The following is a 19,623-nucleotide window of genomic DNA, read 5'->3' as shown; positions in this document are numbered from 1 at the left end:
TTCTGCTCCTAGCTTAGTGTTAGCAACTGTTTTGCTCTCCCATAATGGACTGTGATGAGCTGCTTTTCTGTCACAGAATGTTTTTTTTTTTTTTTTTCATTTTTTGGTCCCAAAAAGATGGGAGAACAAGCTTGAGAAAAAAGTCTTTAATTTTCTCTTTTGTCTTCATAACTTTTGTAAAAATCCAGTATTATTTCAGCAGCACATATTCTTAAAGGCCAGGGTGTCCTGGATGAAAGGATGCTAAGACATCATGGTATTTTAAAGTAGAAAGCCTCTGTTTGAGCAGCTTTACATCAGCTTAGTTATCATTTTATAGCAACTTACATTTTTTAGGGATGCACAATTTTATCGGCATATCAATGTCAGCAAATATGAAAACTTCTGCGGATATTTGCTGCTGATTTATCGGCCAAATGTCTGAGTGGGTTTGTGGAATTATAGGCAGGAAACCAGACCTACATCAGCTGATTTTGTCTTGGTTCATCCCTGTCCTGAAAGCTTCATTCCTAGGGTTCTGCATCCCCAGCATCTTTTTGCTTTTTGTTAAATAAAACTTGAAATTTAGAGTATCCTTCAATGCAAAAAAGTTAAGTTTTTATGAGAGTTTTTACACGTTTCTCTGCATTTTCCAGCTCCTTATTTTTCTATGTGGTCCTTTCTTTTTTAGTTTCTTTCCATTTTTATCCTCTCTCTCGCTCTCTCACCTCTCTATCTTTAACCTCAGATCAGTTCAGGGTCAGTTTTAAGCCTGTTTCATGCTACCAAATGCTCCTCTTCCTCTCTTTTTGTTAGTTTTAACACTCTCTCCATCCTCTGCCAGAATCAGGTCGGGGTCACAGTTAAGCCTGTTTCACACTGCTAACCTCACACACTTCTCTTCTACTATTCAGCTTTTTTAACCAGTTTTTCACCCATTATTTCATCTGTTTTTTTCCCTGTTTTTGTATTTGGTTTAAGGACGTTTCAGCCACAGTGCCGCTCTTTGATTGAACCACATTGGTGTTGGACTAAATGCTCCAGTGTTTTATCTAATCCCCTGTCCGTCTGTGTCTTTTTTCTGTCTTCAGGGCTGCAGAGAGGCCGTGCTGTGGATGGCCGTTCACCACAAACAGAAAAAAGCTCTGGAGCTGTTTGCACGTGAAGTCGCTCCTGCAGGAACTGGCATGGGTACGGCACAGACGTCTCCACGTTCTCGTCCTTCTGTCCAATTAAACGGTGATAGGGAAAATCCAATCATGCACACTTTGTTCTGCTAAAAGGACAAACAGCTGCCATATCTGCTCCAGTTATATTCATATCTGTCCTTCATCATGGCGGCGGTGAGAGAGTGAAGATAGAGAAGGTTTTTGCCCTTCTGAACCAGATTTTGTTTATGGTGAGGGGTTCATCCTCACAGCAGTATCAGCCTCGCGAACTTTGAATGACTCTGCAGCAGTTTACTGCTACAGATGAGTCAGCTGAGTTTAGAGCAGGGTTAGGGTTACCAGTTCAAATATACTGTTATAGCATTAGCATCATTATTATATTAGCATTGTTGTTTCTTTTCTGCTCCTTCCTCACAGCTCCTGGACTGACAGGCATCGTGGGCGGACGACCCCGAGTGTGAGTCCCCAATAGATACCTTAATGTCCTGAAAAAGAAAGTTCACACTCACCATTACCCTGTTTAGACCATGCATTAGCAGGATTATGTCTCTGTTACGGGCATTCAGACACCCAGTGGTAATGTTTGTGTTGATGCACACTAAATCTGAGAGCTCAGACGGCATACAGAGGCAGACATGGAGGTTTCACCTGGACTGGACTTGTTCAATAGACACATTAACCTGATAGCAGACATGATCTTCACACAAAGCATGGCTTTATTTACCTCTGTCCAATGGTACCATTAACTTTTTCTGTCTTTAACCCTTCAGAGATCCTGGGGATGTTTTGTACCATTCAGTTAGTTTTCTTTCCAAGCCATTTTGGCTGTGTTGAATGAATTTTCCTCAAATTTGCCAGAGGATATTCATTTCAAAATATATCCATAGAATTGTCATCTCAGTTCCTTAAATTAGCCTAAAATGGCTAAGCTACACAAAAACCGACACATTTGTTCTTAAGGACCAAAAATGTCCCATTGAAAACCATTGAAAGTTGAATTTTTGATCCCACATGTATCCTGACATGAACTAAGTCATTCTTTTATCTTAAGATTTGATTGTGGACTACTAGCTTTTAATTTTTAATTGTTATATTTGTCCACCAGATGGCGCTACGTTTACCTACTCAAATCATGCTGCAAAATTTCACACGTTTTACATTTTTCTGCAAGGGTGGCAGGAATGATAAGTGTGTGTTGCTATTGATATTGGATAATTGTGTTTGTGTTTGTGTGTATTTTATTTGAGTTTTTGTAGTTTTGTTCTTTGTTTTTATAGTGGAGTTGTGTAAACATACTGGCCTTTAAAAATCCCCCAAAATATGATTGATATTTAATACTTATATACTCGATTAAAGTGGAAAAAATAAATTAATGAAAAGGATTTTAACTCCAGTTTTTGGGAAGTGGACTTTTTTCTGTCCTTAGGGCTTCCAGTGCGAGTTTTTTTTTTCAATCTGAAAATGTTGAAAAAATAATACTACATCAATATCAATGTTTCTGCCAATCATTGGATACTTGGATACACTGGATCATCAAATACTCCTTCAAATTAATTTTATGAATTAATTTTTTTTTTTTTTTTTTTTAATGAAAAATACTTTGGAGTTATATAGACATACTGGCATTTAAAGGGTTAAAAACCCCATAAATATAATTAATATTTGATATGTATATTTCAAGCTGAAGTAGTTTTAAATGATGGACTTATTTAAAGTGGATAAAATATTAATATATATTTTCACACCAGGCTTTTGGAAGTGGACATTTTTTTTCCTTAGGACTTTGAGTGTGAGGTTTTTTGTTTTTTAATCTGACACTGTTGAAAAATAGCAATACATCAAAATCAATGTTGCTGCCAAGCATGGACCCTGATAACAATAATAAGCGAATACTCATTGAGATGCATTTCATGTTTTTTTTGTTTTTTTTGTCTAATTAAGAATACAGTGGAGTTATATAAACATACTTGCATTTAAAGGGTTAAAAACAACATAAATATAATTAGTATTTGATATGTACAGTGCTTAACAAATGTATTAGACCACCTGTCATATCTGTCTCAGAGACCATCCAGCCTCATGAAGTGCTTTAATGCGGACTCTTCATTTTCAGTCAGCTCTCCATGTTTTACCATTTTGAACAGGAATGAGGAATTTCAAACTGAATTCACCCAAATTTGAGCCGGCTCACTGGGCTTCTCTGAGAAGTCAGAAATGAATCAAGCATAACATTCAACCACTAAAACTCATTTTTCTGTTCAGGAATGACAGTAAATAACTATAATTTGACATATTAATCAAGAAAAATTAATGTTCTTTACTATTTTTTCAGTTTTTTTTAATCAGTAAATTTGAAAATTCATGGATAGCAATAATAATTCTATTTTAGCATTAAAGATATCATTTGGGTTAAAGAGCTTCTACATATTGGTGTATTAACCATTACAGAAACATCAAAAATGATTTTGGTCATTACCAATGCTGTTAATTTAGGGCAGCTGTGGCATAAACCTTACTTTGGTCAGGGTTAGGGTGGTCTAATGAATTTGTTAAGCACTGTATATTTCAGGCTGAAGTACTTTTGAAAGACTGACTTGTTTTAAGTGTAAAAAAATAGTATTACATACAATTTTTACCCCAGTTTTTTGGAAGTGGACATTTTTTGTCCTTCAAGTGTGAGGTTTTTTGTTTTTTAATCTGAAACTGTTGAAAAATAGCAATGCCTCAAAATCATTGTTGCTGCCATGTACTGACCCTGATAACAATAATTAGCAAATACTGCTTGAAATGTGTTTTATAAAAATTATTAATTTTTTTTAAAGTTAAAAATACTGTGCAGTTAATGAAGCATACTGGCCTTGAAAGGGTTAAAAACCAGAAATATAATTTATATTTAATATGTATATTTAAAGCTGAGGTAGTTTTTAGCAATTCACTCATTTAAAGTGTAAAAAATATTAATATATCATATTTTTACAGCAGTTTTGGGAAGCGGACGTTTTTGGTCCTTAGGACTTTGAGTGTGAGGTTTTTTTTTGTTTGTTTGTTTGTTTGTTTGTTTTTTTTTAATCTGGCACCATTAAAAAAATAACACTGCATCAAAATCAACTGACCCTGATAGAAATAATAAGCAAATACTCATTGAGATGTACTTGATGAAAGTTATTTTAACTTTCTGTTTGTTTGTTTTTTGTTTGATAATAGATACTGTGAAGTGGACATTTTTGTCCTTAGGGATAAATGTGTCAGTATTTTAAAGGAACTCTTAAAGGTTAACAGCATGCAGGGATACAGGAATAATGTTTGGGCTGTTGTTAGAATCAGAGGAGGGTGAGTTCTGATATCAGGTTGTCTCTGAAGATGCGTTGTAGTGAATGTTAGAGTGCAGACTAGACTCATGTGTGGCCACTTGGTATCTGAGTGCCCTAAACACTCCTGTAAAATGTGAAACAGTCTGTTTTAATGTGTTCATAATCTGGCCTTTTGTCCTTAGGTCTCCTGTCCTGAAGCCGTTTTTCTTCCTGCACCCTAAATCCCAGCTGAAGGTCAGATTAATGGGCTACAGAGCTGTGTGAGTGTGTGCATCAGAAATGATCATTAACCCCGTACTGCTCACATCACTGCAGGTGGACATTCACGTCAATGGAGAGATGGTGGAGTCTCTCACAGAGGAGGAGTCACACACACCTGAGGAGGAGGCTCCGCCTACCTCAGAGGAGGAGGTACCAGACAAAGGTAAACAAGCGTGGTCTTATTTTACTCTGCTCCTCGATCAAAAACCAAGCAGAGGATTGAATCCTCTGCCACTAGAGGGCGATGGCTTCCCTTTCACTTCTTATTTAGAAACAGAGAAATCCAGTGAATGATAATGAAGCATAAACTTAAAACCACAATGCCCCATAAAACCCGCAGACTCACAAAGAGAACATTGAGGCCACCGGCTAACGAGAGCGAGGTTAAGGCTGTGAGAAACGACTCCCTCCTCCTTGGTGTTTGTGAACGTATTTGTTCGTTTGTGTTATTTCCAACTCCTAAAAAAGAGAGCACATGCTGAGCCTTTTTATCCGCTCTCCAAGGCTGCACTCACATGGCTCTGCACACTGGCACACAAGCGCTGGAAACGCACCCACAGACTCCTTCAGGCCTCCTGAGAACATTTGTTAATCTGTCTGCAGCATGAGTGATGAACGCGTTAATGCATCAACATAAACAACGCCATAGTCAAACACTAGAGGAACTGTAAGTGTGGTTTGAAGAGTAGTTAAAGTAAACATTTGAATGCAGACCATTTCTGACTCAGTATTTCTTCAGTGTCGTCCTGCACAGACGTGCTCAGAGTCCTGGCGTCGCCTCGACCTGCTTCACATTCCAGGTCAGGAACAGGAAGTCCACTTCAATCACAAAAACAAACCAAAGAGAATAAAAACATGCAAATGAAGGAAGAAAAGGCAGAGCTGCCACATTTAATATTAATTCTCTTTATTTTCACATCAAAACATGCATCTTTGATCCACTTCAGCTGGGTTAGTCATGTATTTCATCCTTATTGTCACGTCTTTGGAGAAATCATGGTCTTCTGTCACACTTCTGTAGAGGAAATGATGAAGAAAAATGCGCTGCAAGTTGATCATCTGCCCTGCAGGCAGGAGTTATGATCTGCATCTTTTTTACTCTGATCCTTTCTTTCTCTTATTATCATACATTTTATATAAAGAGGCATGCTTAATGCATCCAACAGGTCTTTAATAGTCAGCTGATTCTCCTCACCGTCCCTAAAACTGCAGATGAAATGTTTTGAACATATTTTTATATAAAAACTGTATTTAAAATGTTGCAGACACAGACGATCTTAGCTGAATTTTGACTTTTTGTTTCTGACGACTACCCCAGTTCTAAAAAAGTTTGGACACTCCGTAAAATGTGGATAAAAGCAGAATGCATTGATTTGGAAAATCCTTTTCAACCTATTTTCAACTGCATACAGAAGACAAGATACCTGTTCCTTACTGATTAGCTCTATTGTTTTTTTATGGGATTATAGACACACATGGAAAGTTTTGACTCGGGTTTGAGGTCACATCCACGGCTACAAACAAATACATTCAAAAACACAGCTGAGAAGAAGGACAGATAGTTAAACAGAGAGGTTAAAGACATAACAAACTTCATTTCAAAGTAAAAATAAAGGCAACAGTGCTCATAAACCAGGGGTCAAATACATTTGTACCAGGGCCAGATTTAGTCTTGACAGGAACTCTGGGGGCCGGACTTTCAAATACACAAAAATTAAATCAATATTTTTTTTTAATTCTGATTCAGTAGTATTTGTATTTTTTTTCAAACCGCAAGACCTTTTTAGTCATTACCAGCAAGATCTATCCCTGTTATCTATAATGCAGCAGGACACAAGGAGACAGACCTGGACCCCTGAAAATCCCAGAGAATCCTCAATCATGATTTAGCACTAGTATTAACTCATTTTGACACTTTTAACTCTTTTGATGCTTTCCACTTTTCTTCTAATTTTGCCACTTTGAACTCCTTTTTATTGCATTTTTTCAACATTTTTTGCAACTTTGAAAGCAATTTTTGCCACTTTTAACCCATTTTTGCCTCTTTTAAACCCATTTTAACCACTTTTCATGCATTTTTATCCCCTTTGTGCCATTCTTTTATCATTATTTTCCACTTTTCTTCTATTTTTGCCACTTTTAAACCCTTTTCATTACACTTTTCAACAATTTTTGCAACTTTAAAAGCATTTTTTTGCCTCTTTCACCCATTCTTTGCCTTTCTTTAACCCATTTTCAACCACTTTTCATGCATTTTTATCCCCTTTGTGCCACTTGTTTATCAATTTTTTCCACTTTTCTTCAACTTTTGCCACTTTTTAACCACTTTTCATTTCTTTGTTGCACTCTTTCTTGTCATTTTTAAACACTTTTTGATACTTTTTGCCCCTTTTGCTACTTTTACCCATCTTTGCCATACTTCAAACCATTTTAACCACTTTTCCTGCATTTTTCAATCCCCTTTGTGCCATTCTTTTAACATTTTTTTTACTTTTCTTCTATTTTTGCCACTTTTAACCCCTTTTCATTACATTTTTCAACCTTTTTTGCAAGTTTAAAAGCAATTTTTGCCATTCTTTAACCATTCTTAAGCCATTTTCAACCACTTTTCCTGCATTTTTTATCCCCTTTGTGCCACTTTTTAATCAATTTTTACCACTTTCAACCCCTTTTCATTACTTTGTTGCACTCTTTCTTGTCATTTTTAACCAATTTTTGATACTTTTTTTCCTTTTTTACCAGTTTTTGACTCATTTCACCACCTTTTCTGCCAAGTTTTCTCCCATTTTGCCACTTATCACCCATTTTTGTTTCTCTCTTACCCTTTTCACCACTTTATCATGTCATTTTTGCAGCACTTCTGCCACCTTAAGCCTTTTTTAAATATCTACTAATTATGACACAAAATTTCAGTAAAAAACAGATCAAATGTTAAGTAATTTTAAAACTTTTCAAATATGAAGTGTTTTTGGGGTGGATTTAACAGCTGCAGACATTTAAAGCCAAAGGAACCTCCTAAAACCACAACATCATATTTTCCTCCTTTTCTGAATTTAGGGATCTTTCGGGGGGCCAGACAGAAGGCTTTGGGGGCCTGATATGGCCCCTGGGCCGCCAGTTGATGATCAGTGTCATTAACAATTAATACACAACACCACTTGTAGAAAAGTTGGGACGTTGTGTAAAATGTAAATAAAAACGGAAGTCAATGTTCGATGAATCTCATAAATCTATATTTTATTCACAATGTAACATAAAAAACTGATGAGATGTTAAACTGAGATATTTTAACGTTTCATGAAAATATTAGCTCATTTTGAATTTGATGGCAGCAACACATCTCAAAATAGTAGGGACAGGTCAAAATTGTGTAGCACCAACGGTCTGTAAACGTCTGGGAGGTGAGGAGACCAGTTGATGGGGGAGAAATGTTGCCCCATTCTCGTCTGATGTAGGATTCTAGCTCAGCACTCCTGGGTCTTCTTTCCTGGATTTTTCCTTTTCTAATGCTCCAAATGTTTTCTATTGGTGAAAGGTCGGGACTGCAGGCAGACCAGTTCAGGACCCGGACTCTTCTCCTATGAAGCCATGCTGTTGTGATGGATGTGGTATGGGGTTTAGCAGAAAGAGACGTTGTCTGGATGGGAGCATATGTTGCTCTAAAAGCTCTCTCTACTTTTCAGCATTGATAGTTCCTTTCCAGATGTTAGAGCTGCCCACGCCATAGACCACTGATCATCAACTGGCGGCCCTGGGGCCACATCAGGCCCCCCAAAGCTTCCCGTCTGGCCCACGAAAGATCATTAAATTCAGAAAAGGAGGAAAAGAAGATTTTAAGAGTATCCTTTTGCTTTAAATGTCTGCAGCTGTTAAATCCATCCAACAAACATTTGATCTGTTTTTACAGAAATTTACTGTCAAAATTAGTCGATATTTAAAAAATGGTTAAGGTTGGCAGAAGTGTTGCAAAAAATTGGCTGAAAAACGTTGTGAAAAGGGGGGGAAAAAAAGGAGGAAAGAAGGGACGCAAGGTATCAAAATTGGTTACAAATGACAAAATTAGTGCAAGAAAGTAAAGAAAAGGGGTTAAAAAGTGGCAAAAATAGAAAAAAGTGACAAAAATTGATAATAGAGTGGCATAAAGGGGATAAAACATGCAAAAAAAGTGGCTTAAAGGGGGTTAAAATCTTTCAATAATTAGGTTAATGAGGCAAAAAGTATCAACAATGGCTTAAAAGTGGGAAAAATGCTTCTAAAGTTGCAAAAATTGTTGCAAAAAATGTAATAAAAGGGTTAAAAAGTGGCAAAAATAGAAGAAAAGTGGCAAAAATGGATATAAGAGTGGCACAAAGCGGATAAAACATGTAGAAACGTGGTTTAAAAGTGGTTTAAATCATGCAAAAATTGGGTTAAATAGGCAAAAAGTATCAACAACAGGTTAAAAGTGTCAAAATAGGTTAATACTGGTGCTAAATGACAATTAGGGAGGGCCTATTCTCTTGGATTTTCAGGGGTCCAGCCAATCCTGTTGTCAGGCCTGCTGCATTATAGATAATAGGGATAGATCTCACTGGTAATGACTAAAAATGTCCTGTAGTTTCAAGGAAAATACAAATACTACTGCAATAATATTTCAATCAGACCAGAATATTTATTTAATTTTTGTGTATTTGAAAATCCGGCCCCCAGAGTTTCTGTTGAGACTAAATCTGGCCCTTGTGCAAAAGGTACTTGATGAACTCTGCCATAGGCACTAATGCAACCCCATACCAACAGAGATGCAGGCTTTAGAACTGAGCCAGGAGAACAAGCTGGATGCTCCCTCTCCTCTTTAGCCCACAGGACACAGCATCTGTGGTTTCCTCTGACCACAGAACTGTTTTCCATGTCTCCTCAGTCCATGTTAAATGAGCTTTGGTCCAGAGAAGACGGCGATGTTTCTGGATCCTGTTCACATACGGCTTCTTCTCTCCATGATCCAGCTTAACTGTCATTGTTGGATGGCACGGCCAACTGTGTTGACAAACAGTGATTTCTGGAATGTTCCTGAGCCTGTTCAGGGATTTAAGTACAGAATCATGCCTGTTTTTAAAGCAGTGGCCCCTGACGGCCCAAAAATTACAAGCATCCAACACCGACCTTCAAACTTGGCCTTCAAATGCAGCAATTTCTTCAGATTCTCTGAATCTGAACTATGGACTTTAGATGGGCAAATCTCTAAATTCCTTCCAGTTACGTGTTGTAAAAAATAAACAGCTGGACAGTTTGCCTTTACAGTCATTCCCAAAGGTGAGAACCTCTCACCATCATCGATTGAAATTGACTGAGCCTTTCAGGTGTGCATCTTTTATACCCAATCATCACCTGTTACCAATTCACCCACTTGCCTGTGGAATGTTCCAGTTGTTTTTGGAGACTTCCACCACTTTCCCAGTCGTTTCTGCCCCTGTCCCAACTTTTTTGGAATGTGTTGCAGGCATCAAATTCAACTTTTTTGGAATTGTGGTTTGTAAATGGTTAAACAGATCAGCTATATATTTTTAATGCCAAGTATTTCTGAGTGTCAAAGAGTTCCACTTTAGGTTGAAGTTTTGTTAATTTCCCATGAATCTTTGAGGCGACTCCTTCCTTTCTTCAGCCGTTCTTCTTTGACTAACGAGGCTCAGTTCAGTTTGTTTATCCAGGTGAAGACGCTGGCTCCCAGACTCCTTAAACAGACATTTTCACACATTAAAAATGCTTCCAGACCTCAGCTGAAAGAGCTCCTCCATGAGAATAAACAAGGCTGCTGGACAGAAATAAAAGCCTGATTCTGTCCTTGTTTTATCGCCTTCTGTTGAGCCACACAAACACGCTTTTGGTTTTCTGGTTTGCGTCCAGAGCTGCCCAGTGGACCTCACAGCTACAGACTGGAGGAGCTGGCCTACACGAGGAGTGGAGACAAAGGAGACTCGGCTAACATTGGTGAGAAACCTCTAAATATTCAGTAAGAGGACGAATTACTGCATGAAAGGCAGCTTTGTCTGATTTCCATCACTATTTCTGTCTCGTTCTGCAGGAGTGATAGCTCGCCATCCGCTCTTCTTCCCCTACCTGAAGAAACACCTGACTTCTTCTGTGGTGGAGGAATACTTCTCCCACCTCATCCAGCCTGGGACGAACAATGCCGTCACACGGTGAGCAACGTAGCGGAGTGATATGTGACAGACAACAGCGCAGTCCAGTTGTTAGCACCAAAGACTCACGTCTGTAATAACAGCAACATGCAGCGAGTGTGCTCTCTTTGCACAGCGGCTGTCGGCCTGTCTGCGGATTTAACACAAGCTGTGAGCCAGTGTTAATTTCGTCGACTAAGACTATGACTAAAACTGTTCTTCCACAGCCTTTTTTCCCATGGCGAAAACTAGACTAACAAAAGTAGAACCTGATAACTAAAACTGACAAAAACTAAGTTTAGTTTTCGTCAAGGTGACTAAAACTGGACTAAAATATAATGTAGTTTTCGTCAGACATTCAAAATCTGTGATATTTCTCCACTGTGGGTAAATCTGTCAAAATGCAATGCGCCTGTATCTATTCTGCCTCTCAGCTGTAGAAAGCAGGGACCCAGGTTTACCAGGGTGCAGAGAACACACTTCCATGATTTGGTACCAGATTTAGGCAAGAAAATAAATGCTTGGACTAAAAGTAAAGACTAAAATGTGAGGACTTTTATGAACTAAAACTAGACTAAAATGTTTTGAGTTTTCGTCAACTAAAACTAGACTAGAATTAAAAAGGGTAGAAAAGACTAAAATGGGACTAAAACTTAAATTAAAATTTAAAATAGCGAACAAAATTAACACTGCTGTGAGCTGCAACAGATCAACTCAGTTTGTCACTAGCCTACCTGCAGCAATTCGTACTGCAACACTTGAAAAACAGTTTAAAATGTGTTTTAACTGATGAATCTCTGGTTTAAAGTCCATGATGGTTTAAAGAATCAGGCTGCGGTGTCAGATTATGTTGGAGAGGCAGCTATAAACATGCTAGCTGGCAAGCTGCCAGCTCAAGTTAAATCAGTGAGGTGTTGCTTTGTTCTAAAGCTTTTATTGTGAAGGTCTACATCAGAAATGCCTCATTTAGATAAAGAAGAATCTCATTTAAAAGAATAGAATGCACATAATCTGTTAGCATGAGGGTTTACGGGGACCAACTCACAGCAGAACACATCCTCTGCTTCCTCATTGGCTCCATTTCTCAGCCTCAGAGTTTTGTGCTCATGATCTTTGTGCATTTATGGAAGTAAGCTAATTTTATGGTGACTATGGTGAACAGCTGATATGAAAACATCCCGTGCCATGATTTTAAAAGACTGTTGCGTTAAAGAGGAACTTAAACTCCTCCTCCCAGGAATCCCAGATTTCATCAGAGCACTCTCAGCAGAAATCAGCCCCTGTGGTCGGTGTAATCGCTGTCAGACGTCGGCCTTCAGCCGCAAGACACAACAGAGGAAAAACAAGACGCTCAATCTGTGGTTGAACAGATAATCGTCCCACATTTATACATGACACACAGCAAGCATGTTTATCAGACTGCAGGAAAACCACATAAACCTCCTCCATGTTTGCGTCTTCCTCCACTCACTCTGTGCTGATCAGTTCGGCACGCCACTAAGACTTCTCTCTTCATGCTTCAATCACAACAGCTGTTTAAAATTTAAAGGCCACAATAAAATTTTCCTTATCAGATATTACTAAGGCTGCATGGTGGTGCATGGATTTGGAAGGTTCCTGGTTCAGATCCCTGCTAGGGCCTTTCTGTCTGGAGTTTGCATGTTCTCCCTGTGCATGCATGCATGTGTGTTAGCTCTGTATGTCAGCCCAGGGTGTACCCCTCCTGGGATAGACGAACAGAATGTAGAAAATTGATCCATGGATCACTTATTACCCCCAAATTACACATATTCTGTCCATGCAGCAAATTGGTCCCTTTCTGGCTAATCTTTGCAAACCCGCTGCACAACTCTGGTCCGTCAGTGGTGCATCCCAGAAGTGCCACACTGCTCCACTCTGCAGGAGATTTGCACCAGGTCTTTTTCAAGCTGGGTGCAACCTTTCCGTATAAATCCATGCAGAGCAGATCGAGCCTGCAGGACAAAGTGCAAAGCATCCTGACAGCACAATGCTCTGTGCATAGATTTAAGCATGACCGTAAGGTTCATGGATGGGCAGGTATCTTTTGGTTTCCAGAAGTCTTACAGCTGTTTGTTATAACGTGCCCACCAATAACCAGAGGATGTCTCTAATCCTCTTTAAAACATCCTAGCCATGGTACCGACTCTGATTTCAAACCAAACAAACAAAACACAGACTCCAGACTTTTACACAGTGCTGGAGGTGAGGAGGGGAACCACAACAGACCGAGACAAACCAGCAACACAACCGCACTATAACCAAGACAGCCCTGTAAACATTACTGACCGTCATAACCCTCCTCAGAGGCACTCAGCCTGCTGAGACACAGACGTGTAGACACAATAAAGGCTGACGGGTTGACGTTTGGACATCCGGAGGCGTTGTGAGTTCAGTTTGTCTCTAAACAAAAGTTTTCATTCTTTGAGAACTCCCCACAGACAGAAACCAACGCTCTGAAACATGGCAGTCGGAGGTAGCAGTCAAAGTCATGGAAACTATGAAACAGATATCTTTGTTAAAATAAACTGTCAGCTTTTTGCTTCTCAGTTCAAAATTAGTTTCCACTTTCTGTTGATTTAAGCGAGAACCTTGGAGAAAAGACACTCTCTCTGGGACCCAAACTACCAATTTTCCTTTTTTTTCCTTTTTTTATTTTTTTATTTTTTTTAAGTCCTCTTGTACTGTTTTGCTATTTTATATTATTTTGTATGATTGCCATCTCATACTAAATGTTCATATAATATGCAGCAGTGGGGTCCAAGGCACCCCTAGGGTGGGTGCCAAAGATTTCAGGGGGGCGCAGGAGCCTGTCTGCTCTGACCTTGTCAAAATTAATTAACAAGGCATTTTAGGGTCGCCCATAAAGATAAAAAACAAAAAAAGAGAATCCATGAAAAGTGAAAATATCGGGGTAAAAAATTAATTCTTAGGATTATAAAGTCAGATATTTACAAGAAAACACCTCTGAGTTTAAAAGGTGTGCATTACCAAGAAAAAAATCTATTTACAAGTTTATAAAGTCTTCAACTTTAACGTTAGAAATTTTTTAAAAAGTTTTAAAATCCTTAATTTAACTGGTAGAGGCAAAAAATTACAATAAACCAAACTTTACAAAGGGTTGATTTTCGAGCTTTTGTCTTTTTCTTCTTAATTATATTTTTTTAGTGTGGTTCTAATATGCTGCAGTAACTACAGGTAGTTTGTACTTAGATCTCTTTTCAAGAACTATGACGGCGTATTAGGGCCTCACGAAGAGAAAAAAGAAAAGAATTTTTAAAAAATTGTGACATTGTGGAGCAGGTGGCCTAGTGGTTAAAGGCGCTCCCCATGTATGCGGGCGGCCTGGGTTCGAATCCGGCCCGAGGCCCTTTACTGCATGTCTCTCCTCCACTCTTGACCCTGTTTCCGACTCTATCCACTGTCCTCCTCTATCTAATGGGCAAGGCAAGTTTATTTGTATAGCACATTTCAGCAACAAGGCAATTCAAAGTGCTTCACACAGGTCATTAAAATACATTGACAAAGGGAAAAAGAAACACAATGAAAACATTTTAAACAAAGCATGTAAAAGGTGATTAAAAACAGCAAATAAGACCCACACAAGATAGACACATCCCTAGTGCCATTTGTCTGAACTTTATATGTGTAAAATCCAAAAAAGATAAAAACACACATAGAAAGCTTTTTTAAAACAGCAAAAAAAAAAAAAAACAATAAAGATAAAAACAAATATTAAAGTAAAAGCTACAGTGCAGAGTTCGAGCAAAAATGGAAAATTAGAAAGGTAAAAAGTTTTTTAGTCAAAGGCAGCAGTGAACAGGTGAGTCTTCAACCTTGATTTAAAAGAACTCAGACTCTCAGCAGACCTGATGTTTTCTGGGAGTTTGTTCCAGATATATGGAGCAAAGTAACTGAACTCTGATTCTCCATGTTTGGTTCTGACTTTAGGGACACAGAGTAGACCTGTACCAAAATGGCACAAAAATGCCCAAAAATAAATCTTAAAAAAAAACAAAAAAATTGTGACATTACGAGAATAAAGCCATAATAATACGAGAATAAAGTCATAATATTACGAGAAAAAAACTCGTAATATTACAAAAAAACTCGTAATATTGCGAGAATAAAATATTACAAGAAAGAGAGTCTGCCATGGCGCCGCCTCCGTTAAAATGAGCAATGTTGAGCATCTTGTGAAGCTGTACTTTTGTATCGTTTTCACAAATAAGGAAATACTTCATCTTTTGGCACAGCCGCATCAAATTATTATCAGAATCAGGACAATACTCCGTCGTTTATCTGCGGCAGACTGTCTTTCTTGTAATATTTTATTCTTATAATATTACAACTTTTTTCTCGTAATATTACGACTTTATTCTCGTAATATTACAACTTTTTATGATAATATTACAACTTTATTCTTTTAATATTATGACTTTATTCTTGTAATGTAAAAAAAATATTTTAATTCTTTTATTTTTTTTCTCTTTGTGTGGCCCTAATACTCCGTCATAAAGAACAGTGTCTGTAAGCCTATTATGTTGGGATTTTTCCCTGATCTTTGTCAGTGGTAAATTCCATGGTTTTCTTGTACGCTGATGACATTCATCTCTATGTATCTATTAAACCCAGTGGCACTGGTATACTTGTTATGTTGCTTCGCTGTTCATAATGACCTTCATGGGCAGGCACCTGAATGTATCTTAGACCTGCTTTATTCCCAGTAGATCCCGTAGGTCTTCTGACCAGGATCTTCTCAGGTCCCTTGAGCTGTTTTAAAACTAAAGGTGGTGGTACTTCTGAATTTGTGGCACTGACTCTCTCAGAGTCTGGTTTGCTTTGGTGAGTGTGAATGCCAACGAGACGTGCTTGGGGATCTGACCCAGGCCTGCTTGGGGATGCGGTCTTAGGACTGGCACGGTTTGATGGTGAAAATCATCAGAATCAAGGCAACAAACAGTCTGTTATGATCAACCTTACGGATGCAAACCACAGGAGAGCAATTAGCTCAGTTCAGAAAAATCATGCCTAATGTGAAAGCACCATAAAGCTCTCCAGTAAAGGAGCTGTAGACGCTAATCTGCAGGTATGGCTGCTGAAGGATTGTGGGAAACCTTGGCTGTACGTTCAGATGTTGGACATATCTAAGCGATGACTCAGCGCTCTGTGTTAGCGATTAGCTTAATGAAGACGAGGAGGCCGTAAAGCTCGCTGACCTGCGTCTCCTCTCACACCCAGAAACGCCTCCCTGCCGCCACAGACGCTTCATTAGAGCACCTCCAGCGATCATTAAAACTGCGGGAGGCCGACACAAACACAAACCCAAACTTAACTGCATACAGGCAGCGTCAGTCTGAGCAAACGGTCATGTTTGACCCTCCCTCGCTACTCAGAGCAGCTGCAGACCTATAAAGACTCATACACAGATTTTACCACACACAGGCCCAGTTTGGTTTACTGTCACACACTTTCTATAAAACTGGAGGAGAATGCAGCACAAGACACTTTAAAACACATCAAAAGCATTAAAGCAGGATAAACTCAGCACTAACATATGGTGCCAGGCTGTGCTGGCAGGCCATCATGTCTGTTTACGTGGTAAAGTTTTTGTGTAGCATTGCTGAAGTTTGGAAAGTTTATTTATGACGCGGCAGGCATACACAGAGCAATTCAGAGTACTTTACAGAGTAAAAAACTGAAGATTTATTGGTTAAGGAACATAGAAAGATAAACAGGGCAAAAGAAAGTGTGCAAATTTTCCCACAAACATCTTCACGACCAACCAAAAACCGCTCTGCAATCCACTTTTGGGTCCAGACCCACCAGTTGAGAACCACTGTTTTAAGCCATTGACCATCCTTACTCAAAATAGATTTTGTTTAGCAAATAACCCCAAAGGTCTTCCCTAGGATTTAGGCTCACAGTTTGAACACAGCTCTAAGCTGCCCTGGACCGACCCGAAGGTGGTGGAAAAATCAACGCTGTTTGTAAATGCTCCTCTCGATCTACAGCTAAGGGCCACCAAAAACTTAAACTCCACCACTGAATGTTTTTACATATTTAAAAGATGTTTTTCAGTCCCCAAAAAATGTTTCCCTAGGATTTAGGCCCACAGGCCCCCTAAACCACCACTGGAAGCCCCCAAAGGTGTTGCTGTGGTGAAAGAATTCACTCCTAGTGCATTTTTTTTTTTTTTTTTTTTTATTGTGTGTTTATGCTCTTTGGAGATACTCTCCCTGGGGTCCACGGCCTTTAAAAACAAACTTTAAGGCCACCAAAAACTTAAAGTTCATCATTAAATGTTTTTACATGGTTTAAAGAAAAGGCTTTTAACACTTTGAACCACAGAACCCCAAAGTGAAAGAAACACATCACTAATATTAGATTTGCCCGAACATTTCACATCTCTAGGGGGTAGATATCAGTTCAAGATTCAAGTTCAAGATTATTTTTAAGTCCCCAGAGGGCTTCCTTAGGGTTTAGGCTCACAGTTTGAACACAGCCCTAGGCTGCCCTGGACGCCCCCCAAAGATGTACAGTGGTGGAACAATCCACTCCCAGTCTTTATGTTTTTTTTTTTTTTGCTCTTTGTAGATACTCTCCACGGAATCCATAGCCTTTTAAAAAACCCTAAAGGCCACCAAAAAATTTAACTCCACCATTAAAAAATTTTCACAAGGTTTACAGAGAAGACTTTCAACACGTTGAACTGCGGCATCCTAAAAAAAAAACACAGCCCTAATTTTAGGAACATGTTGCAGCTTTGGATGTAAATATAAGTTTAAGTAGTTATTTTTCAGTCCCTAAAGGTCTTTTCTAGGACTTAGGCTCACAGTTTGCTCCATCTGTGTTGGACTGACCTCTAAGCTGCCCTGAAAGCTCCCAACAGTTAATGCCTCGGTGGAAAAATCTACTCCCAGTCTCTATTTTAGCAGTTTTGTTTGGTTTTTGTTTGTTTGTTTGGTTGGTTTTTTCTTTTTTTAGACACACTCCGAGGGATCCAGGGCCTTAAAAAAAAACTTAAAGGCCACCATTAAATGTTTCACACAGTTTACAAAAAAAACACACATCCTCAAGAGAGAGAAACACAACTCAAATATTAGACCTGTAGGGACATTTCACAGCTTTAGGAGGTAAATATCAGTTTCAGATAGACCAAAAGGTGTTTCCCTAGAATTTCAGCTCACAGTTTGCTCAATCTGTGTTGGACTGACCTCTAAGCTGCCCTGAAAGCTCTCAACAGTTAATGCCTCGGTGGAAAAATCTACTCCCAGTCTCTATTTTAGCAGTTTTGTTTGGTTTTTGTTTGTTTGTTTGGTTGGTTTTTTCTTTTTTTAGACACACTCCGAGGGATCCAGGGCCTTAAAAAAAAACTTAAAGGCCACCATTAAATGTTTCACACAGTTTACAAAAAAAACACACATCCTCAAGAGAGAGAAACACAACTCAAATATTAGACCTGTAGGGACATTTCACAGCTTTAGGAGGTAAATATCAGTTTCAGATAGACCAAAAGGTGTTTCCCTAGAATTTCAGCTCACAGTTTGCTCAATCTGTGTTGGACTGACCTCTAAGCTGCCCTGGAAGCCCCCCAGAGATGTGCTGTGGTGGAAATATCTGCCCCCAGTCTTCATGATAGCAATTTTTATGTCTGTGTTTTTAGCTCTAATCTCCACGGGATCCACAGCCCTAAAAAGATACTTTAGGGCCACCAAAACTTCAACTCCACTTTAAATATTTTCACAAGGCTTCAGAAAGGACTCTGAGCCACAGCGACATAAAGGGAAGGAAACATATCACTAATATTAGATTGTTAGGAACATTTTACAGCTGTAGGAGGTAAATATCAATGTAAGATGGTTATTCAGCAGTCCCCAAAGGTGTTTCCCAAGAATTGAGTTTGCTCTGTCTGTGTTGGACAGAGCACTAAGCTGCCCTGGAAGCCCCCCACAGGCGTAGGTTGAAAAATCCCCTCCCAATCTTTACATTAGCATTTCTGAAAGTATTTTTGTTTGTGTTTTTGCTGGTTGTAGGTATACACTCCCAGGGATCCATGGCCTTAACTTCGTCCTAAAGAATTCACTAGGAGGGGGAGGGGTGGCCTCCCTACGCAGCGACCCCCAGGTAACATGTGCTCACAATCACACAGTATCGCCTAAGGTTGAGAGAAGTTGAGAACTGAGATGCAGTTTCATCCTGAAAGACTCTGTCTTAAGGGTGAAAGTAGGCCAAATCAGAGAACATCCACACCCCCACCCAGCTCTGACTTTCTCCTCTTTCCTAACTCTGGGACCTTTTCACCCTTCTCCTTCCTCTTTCTGTCGCCTCTCTTTCATCACCTCGTCACTCCCTTCCCATTTCATCCCCGTGTTGTTGCCGCAGACAGTAACACTTAACGGTGAAATGTTAATACTGCTGGGCTAGCTTCCTGATTTTTTAGAAAATGATGAAAACACTCGAGCCCAGCTCTGCTAAGCTGTTTATTTTTCCTTCTTCCTCCTGTTTGTTTGTAGGTTTGGATGTGACTTCAAACCCGAGTCAGAAGTGTGCAAACAAGGCAGATTTAACTCACATGTTCTCCTGAAAACATAAACATCAGCAGGGATTAAGCAGATGGATTTTAGTGTCGTTAGAGCCTCATCACTCTCCATCATGGTGGTGACTCCAGGAACCAGTCGTTAGCCTTTTTTAACACTCTTCTTTTCCACCTCTTCCTCCTCTTCAGTC

General features: G+C 39.1%; 1 protein-coding gene across 1 annotated transcript in view; it reads left to right on the top strand.

The window, feature by feature from the left end:
• The window catches only part of lratb.1 (lecithin retinol acyltransferase b, tandem duplicate 1), a 38,530-nt gene that overhangs the window by 13,708 nt on the left and 5,199 nt on the right, over positions 1-19,623 (top strand). Inside the window, exons 13-19 of the mRNA XM_041779523.1 lie at positions 1,071-1,170; positions 1,566-1,605; positions 4,642-4,693; positions 4,775-4,883; positions 10,601-10,684; positions 10,779-10,896; positions 18,930-19,020. Of these exons, the coding sequence (XP_041635457.1) occupies positions 1,071-1,170; positions 1,566-1,605; positions 4,642-4,693; positions 4,775-4,883; positions 10,601-10,684; positions 10,779-10,896; positions 18,930-19,020 (594 nt within the window). The remainder of the gene's footprint in view (positions 1-1,070; positions 1,171-1,565; positions 1,606-4,641; positions 4,694-4,774; positions 4,884-10,600; positions 10,685-10,778; positions 10,897-18,929; positions 19,021-19,623) is intronic.

This window comes from Cheilinus undulatus, linkage group 22 (genome assembly GCF_018320785.1).
Source record: "Cheilinus undulatus linkage group 22, ASM1832078v1, whole genome shotgun sequence".
Lineage (NCBI taxonomy): Eukaryota > Metazoa > Chordata > Actinopteri > Labriformes > Labridae > Cheilinus > Cheilinus undulatus.
This window is presented reverse-complemented; position numbering and strand designations above follow the sequence as displayed.